The sequence below is a fragment of the Arachis hypogaea genome, chromosome 15 (genome assembly GCF_003086295.3).
Source record: "Arachis hypogaea cultivar Tifrunner chromosome 15, arahy.Tifrunner.gnm2.J5K5, whole genome shotgun sequence".
Lineage (NCBI taxonomy): Eukaryota > Viridiplantae > Streptophyta > Magnoliopsida > Fabales > Fabaceae > Arachis > Arachis hypogaea.
The window spans coordinates 154,456,743-154,466,901 of NC_092050.1; the positions used below are offsets into that span (position 1 = coordinate 154,456,743).

General features: G+C 36.3%; 1 protein-coding gene across 2 annotated transcripts; it reads right to left on the reverse strand.

The window, feature by feature from the left end:
* Nucleotides 1-1,774: 1,774 nt before the first annotated feature.
* Nucleotides 1,775-5,200, reverse strand: LOC112751541 (uncharacterized). 2 transcript variants are annotated; one of them, XM_072217278.1, is made up of 4 exons: nt 4,904-5,083; nt 4,244-4,323; nt 3,391-3,685; nt 1,775-2,973 (listed from the first exon to the last, which is right to left on the reverse strand). In XM_072217278.1, the coding sequence occupies exons 3-4, from the start codon at nt 3,677-3,679 to the stop codon at nt 1,973-1,975; spliced, it is 1,290 nt and encodes a 429-aa protein (XP_072073379.1). In that variant the 5' UTR covers nt 3,680-3,685; nt 4,244-4,323; nt 4,904-5,083; the 3' UTR covers nt 1,775-1,972. The 2 variants fall into 2 exon arrangements, with proteins under 2 accessions (XP_072073379.1, XP_025656488.1); XM_025800703.3 differs by lacking the exon at nt 4,244-4,323 and having other exon boundaries at nt 4,904-5,200.
* Between the last annotated feature and the right edge of the window lie 4,959 nt (nt 5,201-10,159).

A 10,159-nucleotide genomic window follows, 5' to 3' on the forward strand; every position in this document is an offset into this window, starting at 1 on the left:
AACCTGACAGGATAATGTAACACTAATAATCATACGTTGGCTCCCTATACTTTCTCATTCAGAAATGAGTTTCTTAAGTCATTCATAATTCATTATAATAATGGTTACAAGTTAGAGTTTGACAATCAAACCTACTCTAAAAGTTAGCCAAGAGCTGAAAAGATGGAAGGAGTTGTATATCTTTTGTTCATCTTGGGTTCTTAGTAAAAATATTATTACTTCATATTATCGGGTCGTCAAGGAGCGTTGCTAGACGCCAACCTTGATTAGTAAATTTAGTATGACTAATTTACTACCCGCTTAGTATTGAACTTATGGGTTCACACACTAACGAGTGTTCTAATCCTTGGTAAATAATCATTTAATTATTATTTTGATTAGATCAAATAAATAATTATATTAATTCAAATGGAATATTATTATATTCTTTGCTAGCACCATGAATATAATAATATGATAATTGAGAATATTAAATAATTAATTATTTATTCTATGATGAGTTTTAAATATGGATAAGATCCCAACTGATTCTGTTTCAAATTAAGTTGTAATTTGATTCACAAATCAGTCACCAATCTCATACTATATATATGTATATATGATAAAAGAAAGAACACACAAGTTTTTCTTTTACCTCCACATACACAAATATTCCAATTCTTAGTGAAGAATTGCTGGTGCAAGGAGTTGCAAGAAATTTCTCAGTTAAATCCATTGGTCAAGGAGTTGACAACAAGGATCAGTTTCGGTGTGATACACATAGTACCTTCGTACTATTGAAGGAGAAAGTTTTCATTAACTAGGGTACTCAGGTATTGGCATCTAACCCATCTTATTTCAATAAAATTTTAAGCACAAAATAGATCAATAGGATTACTTTATTACTTCCGCTGCGTGTTATGAATACTTGTAATCCTACAATAAGTATTGGGTTGGTAACTAATAATTTGGTAGATGAGATTATGAAAAGTATATAGGGTTACCTTATTGTTGGATATTGTGGTGTTTGATTACATGTGCCACAAATGTAGTTGTTTCATTTTCATCTAATATAATCATTTCTAAGCAAAGAGGCTCCTCTTCGTTTGTGGTTGTTAATGTTTTTCACAGACGAATCACGCAAACTTTGATAAACCAATTGTCTGTTTGTTTGGTAATATTGTTCAAGGAATGATACTTCATTAAGTAAGTTTGAGATGTTATGTAGTTTGGAAATAAATTTCTTGTGCTAAATTTGATGTTATTTGAAGGAATAGTGATAACTGATAAGAAACTTATATAAGTAGGTCAAATAGTATGAAATTTGAATATTTGTAACGTAAAATTTATTATGATTAATAATATTATTATGACATTTATAATATGGATGTTTATTATATTTAATGAGTTATTTATAGAAATTAATTATTGGGGTTATAAACTTATTGTATAGTTTGTTACATTTAATGAGTTATTTTTTAATTTTTTTTGTATAGTTTATTTTTTTTGCTGACAAAAATTGAGTAGTTGATTCTAAAATTTTGCCAAGTAAACAATGTTGCTGACATGGCATTAGTAGGAGGAGAAACATGTCTTAAAAATAATGTGGGTAAACTTATGTATTTACTTTTATATATTAAAAATAGATTTAGTTGGGTAGTCCAAAGTCCAAACTAACTTTGACCAATTCTTCTATTGAGATCATAATGTTGAAAAATGATGTTAATAAAAAATAAACGTTAACTTTGTATTGAGATCATAAAGCAATGAATTTAAAAAACTGAAATCGGTGAAGTGGCTCAAACCCGTTATCTATCATAATTTGACAGTGTAAACAACTACATATTGAACGATCATAACCATTATCCTCATGAAATTAAAGTCACTAGCTTTCTCCTCATGGAGTTCTAACAAGTATCAGAGCAATTTATAGGTCATCATTCAGTTGGTATGAAGGAAGCTATCTATATGAAATAAAATCAAAATCAGATTTTTAAATTTGATTTTCTGGTTGACATATCTGAATAGCCATACCATCCGAGTCCTCACAATTGACCCCAGTTAAGCCTTTGCTAAATTTTTCTCCAAGCTTTGTCCATTCAGCTCTTAAATTTGCTTGTATTTTCTTGGCCTCTTCACACTCATCTCTCAAGTGAGGCACTTGGTCCCTCAACTCATCTCTTTGTGCTTTGAGTGTCTTTGCTTCTTCAAAGACTTCCCTTTTCCTCTTAATAGCTGTGTTCTTTGCTGATTGAAACACAGATAAGTTAGCCTTAATGGCACTTATTTGCTCTTCTAGCTCTTTCTTCTTCTGCTCCAAGCTCGCGATCTGGTTGCTCAACTCATTTTCCAACGACAAGACTTCCTTGAACTGATTCTTGTTCACTTCAAGATTCTCTTCTAGTTTATCTGCTTTCAAGATGTTGGCACTGGCAGACTCTATTTTCCTACTAGCATCATTGTAGTCACAACTCCACCTGGTGAATTCTCTTGATACTTCTAATATCAACAACTTTATTTCTGATGAGACTCCATCGTCAGAAGACAACTTGGAAAGGTAATCTATAGTAGATTTGAAGGTACCACACTGTCCAGGATGCACTAGTGCAGAGAAGTCTTTGGAGAGAAGGTCTTGCAGTGTTTGCAATGCATTCTTGGTCTCTTCACATGGTGTGCTGTTCGATGATTCGGTAACGGCTGAGATATCTTGGGAAGGTGATGTAACTGAGGTCTCAGCATCAAGAGAAGCATAAAATGCTTTCATTTCTACATCGTTCAGTACAAGTTCCTCTTCATTCTGGGGGGATTCAATGCCAGACAGCAACAAATTGGAACTGTTTTTCTCATGTAGTTCTCGTATGGAACTGGGGGTGTTTTCTATAGATGGAATGGCAGTTGGTACCCTAATATTTGGATTCTGTGAATAAATTGTGACTTGGGATTCGGGTTCAACCTTTAATGGACGAACCATAAGCAGTGTGTTTAATCCAGAATCTACCCAAGGAAAAAAACAATTAGACGTGAATGATGATGAAATGTAATCAAACAGGGTTTTCTTTGTACAAATGGCAAAGTCACAGAGCCACAATTCAGTTGGATGAAATGTAAATGTAATCAACAGAGACACAGTAAAGGAGCTATGTCAACTTACCACTTACCACCATAGATGTAGCGTAGATTTTCTCTTTATCAAAATATTAAAATTTCAGATGAATGGAACGAGTGAAGGGAACAACTAATCTCGTACTCTAAAATGACTACTGTGTTGCATTAACTTCTCAACTGACGTGTAATGTGTTTTTATTAGCAACTTAAATCATATCAAGTATAAGAGATTCAACTGTAGGGAATTCAAAATTCTTAGAGCCTATAACAAATAGGAAATGTTTGGTCAGAAAAAATTCTGCTTACCTTTGGCACTGCCACTGCCTCTGAAGCAAACTGTAGGCATTGAATCTTCAGTATTATCAGCAGTTTTTGGACGCTTCGGGCATATCATTAAGTGACGTTTCAAATGAGAAGTCCCACAATTAGCTTGCAACATCTTTCCACAATGCTTGCACAGAGCTTTGCTGCCATCAGTTGTTTGGATTCGCTGCATATCTTCCCATACTTTGGATGTCATTTTTGGGCGCTTTGAACTATTATAATCTTCATATTCATAATCTATCTCAACACTGCTTGTATTCTCATTTGTCATTGTATCCTGCGATATGAATAACCACCACACTTAGCAAAGCAAAAATAACACTATGTGTTATGTCCAAACCACCTGATCTTGTATATGTACCAATTGAAAAGAGAGAATCTATTACGATGCCTTTTAATAGGAGACAAAACAGTTTCCTGAATCCATAAAAGGTGAAATGTTAACGAACTCAATCGTCAAAGGTAAAAAGTCACAAAACACCCACACTACAAATCATCAAAGAGTGAAAGCATATGCTACATAGGCTAGAATCCTAAAGTTACAATTTACAAGTGCAACAGTAAGATGTGCAATCCAACGCCAAAGGGACAGCAGGAAACCAATTACAACACAACTATTGAAAATAAGATAGCATGATATAATGTGCTGTGTGCTCTCATTAAAGAATGTTCAACTTCCAGCAAAAGTTCTATCAGTATACATAATAGAGTTTAAACTTCTCAAAAAAATATTTGACAAAAAAAAAGATGGAGAGAGATCTCAGGTAGAAAACTTATGCTAAAGACCATGAACCACCAAACACATTTTGTCATTTTCTCAATATAGTACACACACCAACAAAAATCCGCATGCTACTATTGCAGCAAATTGCACTCTCTGTCTAAACCATAGTTGAGATATTTGTCTGTAATCACCTGTTTAAGATAAAAATGTACATTGCAATCAGAACTTCACATCCTGCTTCAATACAAAAGATGAGCTAAAACATTGACTTGAAGTTCACCGTTTTGGTCTATCAATCATCTAAGTCATACTGTTACATATAAATCGTTTCTCATAGATATTCCTTTTCCATCTTTTCACACCTTAACATACCCTTTGAAAAGGTTTCAAACTTCGAAATTTTCTTTTTTATCTCTCCACTCCTCAATCCTCAAATTCCCTAACAAATTGTAGCATACTAACATTATACCAAATTGATTACCACGACATTCAATTTTCACAAGTACTCAGATCTCAACCATAAAAAAAAAAAGATAAAAAATCACCACAAGACCTATGTTACGTATTGTGCCAATTTAAATTCAGAATCATACATAAAAAAAACATAAAATATGAAGCCCGCACAGAATAAAATGAACGCATATCAAAATTTCTAACCATGTATTGAAATTGAGAAGGAATAACAATTAACAGGGTTACGGATTTGCATGCACAGAACCCTAATGAAACGACAAAAAAATTGTTATTGAGAATTAGAAAGGAGTGTGCTACCTGGGTTTTGGTGTTTTTCCTACGCAGTGAGTTGAAGCTCTTTTGCCGGCGTCGATGTCCTCAGCAGCTGAAAGGAGACAGCGATTTGTCAAAGAAGAAGACGAAGGTGGATGGTGGAGCAGGACTATGTAGCCTTCGGGCTTAAGCCCGGGCCTAGCACTGCAATACAATGATTTGGGCTTTCTCATGGGCCTGAATATATGATAAGCCTTAAGGAGTTAAGGACTTAAGCAGTTAAGCCTATCACGGCTGGGCTAGTCTGAGAAGCCTGAGGTTGAAATTAAAGGATTTTACCCAAAAAAAGAACATTTTTTGTTTTTTATATCGGAATGGCAATGATTTTTTTTTAAATATGGATTGTTTGGTGTTATTTTTAAATGTGAAATCGTTTAATTAGAGAAGTAAAAATTAGATCGATTTGTAGAGGTACAAAAATCGAACCGTCCAATTTGTGTTTTAAAAAAAATTAAAAAAATTTGAGATACAAAAATCGGACCCTGTATATTTTCTACAATTTTAAAAAACACAAAAAAAAAATATTATAGATTAAAAATTAGTTTTTAATCTAAAAAAAAAAGAGTAAATTACAAAATTCAATGAATATGTATGTCAATGTAAAAAAAATTACATTGACAATTCACTTAACTTTTTTTACTAACATAATAATAAATAAATTAAAATTAGTTTATCTTCATATAATCAATTATGAGAATATTAGAGGACCAACATAATTTATTATTTTTAGTCAAAATTAATTAATAATATTTAAAAATGTGAGTTAAAAATATATTATTAAATTATTAAATTAAAATAATTGAATTAACAACTAAAAAATTAGCCAAAAACGACTAAATTTTTTATTATGGAAGATAAATGTGTGCTATTCAATTCTATTAGTGTGTGCATGTATTTTATTTTGATATGGAAATCAGTAATCGGATCTACCAATTACTTTGTAACTTGATTTTTAAAATTCTTTAAATATCAAATCGGAGAGTCCGATTTGTTTGTTATGATTTTTTTAAAAAGAAAAAATTACAAATCAAAAAGTCCGGCTTTTTGTTCTTTATAAATCGGATGGTCTGGTTTTTATTCCCAAATAAATCGGAGGTCCGATTTCCACATTTAAAAAAAAAAAAAAAAAACCCTAGCAGAGAAAGAGTACGTACTCCGTACTCAAGGAGAATGAGAGAAGGAGAGAGCGGGGGCGAACGGTTGAGGGTGAAATACAGTGAAGAAGATGGCCATGCCATCGGAAGAGATAAGGGGGAGAGCGTGGGTGGGTGTGTATCCGGTATTAAGGAGGGTTCTTCTCGAGAGGGGTTAGAAAAGCCATCCAAGGTCTCTTTTAGAGATAAAGTCATTGGTGCAGAAAAGTCTAAGGCCTTTGCATTAGTAGGGTCTTTATCTGGGGATGGTATCGCAACGGTGACAGGTAAGCAGGGTGATTCTCGTCCCCCAAGTGTCAGTTTTACCAAGGAGGCAAAGAGTTGTCTAGCTGAACCTTATAAGGAAGCCATCGTGATCAAGGTGCTGGATAAGCATTATGGCTATACGGCTCTCATGCATAAGCTTCGGATAGTATGGCGCATCAAAGGAGGTTTGATTTGTTGGATGTGGGGTTTGGATATTTTTTGGTTAAATTTGATATTGCTGCGGATCGTGAGAAAGTCATTCTTGGTGGCCTGTGGTTGATAGACGGTCACTATGTTGCAGTAAAGCCATGGGATGTGGATTTTAGGCCATGCGAAAAATCCTTTGGATCAACGCTGGTATGGATTCGAGTCTCGGGACTTCCAATTTGGTGCTACCAGGAACAAGCAATGCTGTGAATTGCTTCTGCAATAGGGATTTCGGTGAAAGTAGATTTGGCTACTAAGCTTGCAGAAAGAGGAAAATATGCCCGAGCTTGTGTTCAAATTAATCTTGAGTTGCCTGTAATCAAACATATTATAGTGGAGGGTGTGACTTATGAAGTGGAGTACGAGAGTTTACCGTTGATTTGTGCTACTTGTGCACGATATGGGCATGATAAATCGTTGTGCATGGAGAATGAGTCCTTGGAAGGAAACGGAAATTCCTTTGGTGATGAAAAAAATAATGAAGCTCCGACACTAGTGCCACACAATAATCATGAGATTCAACAAGAGGCTGAATCAGAAGCTCGTGATTTGGGTGAGAATCCTCGTAATTTGGGTGAGAAATTAGGAGTTGTTAAAGGGAAGGATGTGGTTACGAAATCATTGGCTCCTCACGTGCCTGATGGTCATGTTAATGAGGCATGCATGGATGATGGAGAGGGCTGGCAACAAGTGCTCCGTAAGGGAAAATTCACAATGGGCCAGTCATCAGGTTTGAAGGACCAAGATGGAAAGCAGCACAAGTTTGGTTCGAGAAGGGTTCCAAGACCCAATTTGCATGGTGATGGAGGTAAATCAATTGGCATTAGGATGGGGAAGCGAGAAAAACATGAAATTGCGCCATCTCCATCACGCAGAACTCCTGCACGTCGTGGAATTTCTCTACGGAAGCGTCATCGGCCTTCCTCCTTGCAGAACTCGCCAGTTGATAAAAATGGTGGCACAATGGAGGAAACCTTAGTAGATGGAAGCATGGCAGGTGTAGTGTCAGGAGGTCCGAAGGTGGCAATTATTGAGGATCAGAGTGTGCCAGTACCGCAGGACAAACCATCTATTGAGGTTGGTGATTCTGTTTAGAGTTTTTTGTTCTTATTTATTCTGTCCCTATTATTTATGGATAGTTTAAATATGATTGTTTGGAATATTAGGGGTGCTTCTAATAAGTTAGCCCGTGTGCATTGCAAGGAACTTGTTAGGAAATTTAGACCTGTTTTCTTTATTGTGGTTGAAACTCACTCCCCTTTTCAGCATTTAAAATTATTCTGGGAAAGATTGGGGTATCACTCTGTTGGTATAGTAGAAGCAGAGGGGCATAAGGGAGGTATTTGGTTTCTATCCTCTATGAAGGGTGTTTGTTGTAAGTTCATTGATGCTTTTGATCAGGGTGTTACTGTTGAGGTTCACTTTGATAATTTAATTTGGAGGTGTAGTGGTATTTATGGCAGTCCTCAATTTAATAAAAGGGTTCTCCTTTGGGATTATCTTGTTGCACAATCCATGGTTTTTCAAGGACCTTGGATTGTTCTTGGTGATTTTAATGAAGTCAAATTTTCTCATGAATCTAAGGGCTGTCAGTTTTCTCATCAAAGAGCAGACATGTTTGCTACTTCATTAGGGGATAGTGGTTTGTTTGATCTGAAGACTATTGGGAGGCAGTTTTCTTGGTACAGGAGGGTGAAAAATTATGTTGACGTGGCAAAAAAGCTTGATCGAGTCTGTATAAATAATAGTTGGTTATCTATCTTTCCAGAGGCTTATGCAGAAGTTTTAAATAGGCTTCAGTCTGATCATTGCCCTATTCTGGTGCGTTGTAAAGGTCGTCCTCAGCCTAAAGAGAATCGACCTTTCCGATTTGTTGCTGCTTGGGCTACTCATCCTGGGTATAGGGATATTGTGAACCAGTCATGGTGGTCTGGTAATAGAGGAATTCATGGCAAGCTTTTGAAAGTACAGAAGAATTCACTAGAGTTTAACTCGAAGGTATTTGGTAACATTTTTGTTAAGAAATGTGAATTAGAGCAGCAGATTAATTATTTACAAAAGCGTTTGGAAGTGGTGGATAGTATTTATTTGCGTCAGAAAGAGCGACAGTTGCTTGATGATTATAATAATACTCTAGTGCAAGAAGAGCTCCTATGGTTCCAAAAGTCCAGAGAGCAGTGGGTAAGGTTCGGGGATAGGAATACAAGATTCTTTCATATTCAAACTCTTGCGCGAAGGAAGCATAATAAGATTCATGGCCTTTTTCTCAAGGATGGAGTGTGGGAAACTGATCCAGAGGTTCTGAGTCAAGAAGCAGAGTCTTTCTATAAAAGCTTATTCTGTCATTTGGATGATGTTGATTTGGGTTGCCTTGGTGATGTGCCTCTTCCTTCTCTAAATGAGGAAGCTTGCAATAACCTTACGGCACCAGTTACTATGGAGGAAGTCAAAGCAGCGGTTTTTCACATGAACTCTTTTAAAGCTCCGGGTCCTGATGGGTTTCAAGCTTTCTTCTTCAAAGAATATTGGGAGATCATTGGTCTTGATGTTTGGAAGATGGTTAAGCAGGCATTCTCCGGTGTTCCTCTTGATCCGAGAATGTTGGAGACTTTACTAGTTCTCATTCCAAAGGTTGAATCACCGGTATCTATGAAAGATTTCAGGCCGATTAGTCTCTGCAATGTAGTTTACAAGATCATCACGAAGGTCCTTGTTAATAGGCTTCGTCCTCATCTTGCGGAGATTGTTGGCCCGCTTCAAGGAGGATTTATTCCGGGACGAGGAACTCCTGACAACATCATTATTGCCCAAGAAGTCCTCCACTTTATGAAGAAGACTAAATCAAAGAAAGGCACACTAGCATTTAAGATTGATCTGGAGAAAGCTTATGACAGAGTTGACTGGAGGTTTTTAGCTCATACCCTTAAAAGCTTTGGTTTTTCTATTCCTACACTTAATTTGATTATGAATTGTGTCACTGCTTCTTCCTTATCTATTCTTTGGAATGGGAGTCGTCTGAATGGCTTTACTCCTAGCCGAGGTCTTAGACAAGGAGACCCTATGTCACCCTATCTTTTTGTGTTGTGTATGGAGCGATTGGCATGCTTTATTAGTCATCAGGTTGATTTGGGCTTGTGGGAACCGGTTGCTATTTCTAGAGGGGGACCAAGAATATCCCACTTAATGTTTGCGGATGACTTGCTTCTATTCTGTAAAGCTACAAAGAGACAAGTGCAAAATGTGATGTTGGTTTTAGAGACTTTTTGCAAAGCATCTGGGATGAAGATTAATATGGAGAAGTCTAAAGCGCTTTGCTCCAAGAATGTCTCTGCAACAAGGAAAAAGGTTTTCACTGGGGTATCCTCTATCAGATTTGTCCAGGACTTGGGCAAGTATCTTGGAGTTACCCTTAGCCATTCTAGGGTGACTCGTTCAGCTTTCAATGGTGTCCTGGATAAGATTCGGAGTAGGCTAGCAAGCTGGAAAGGAAGTTTACTCAATCGGGCTGGTAGACTTTTCTTGGTTAATTCTGTTGTCGCTGCTATTCCTACGTACCAGATGCAGGTCTCTGTTTTTTCCAAAGGAATCATTAGTAAATTAGAGTCTATGATGAGGAATTTTCTTTGGAAAGGAC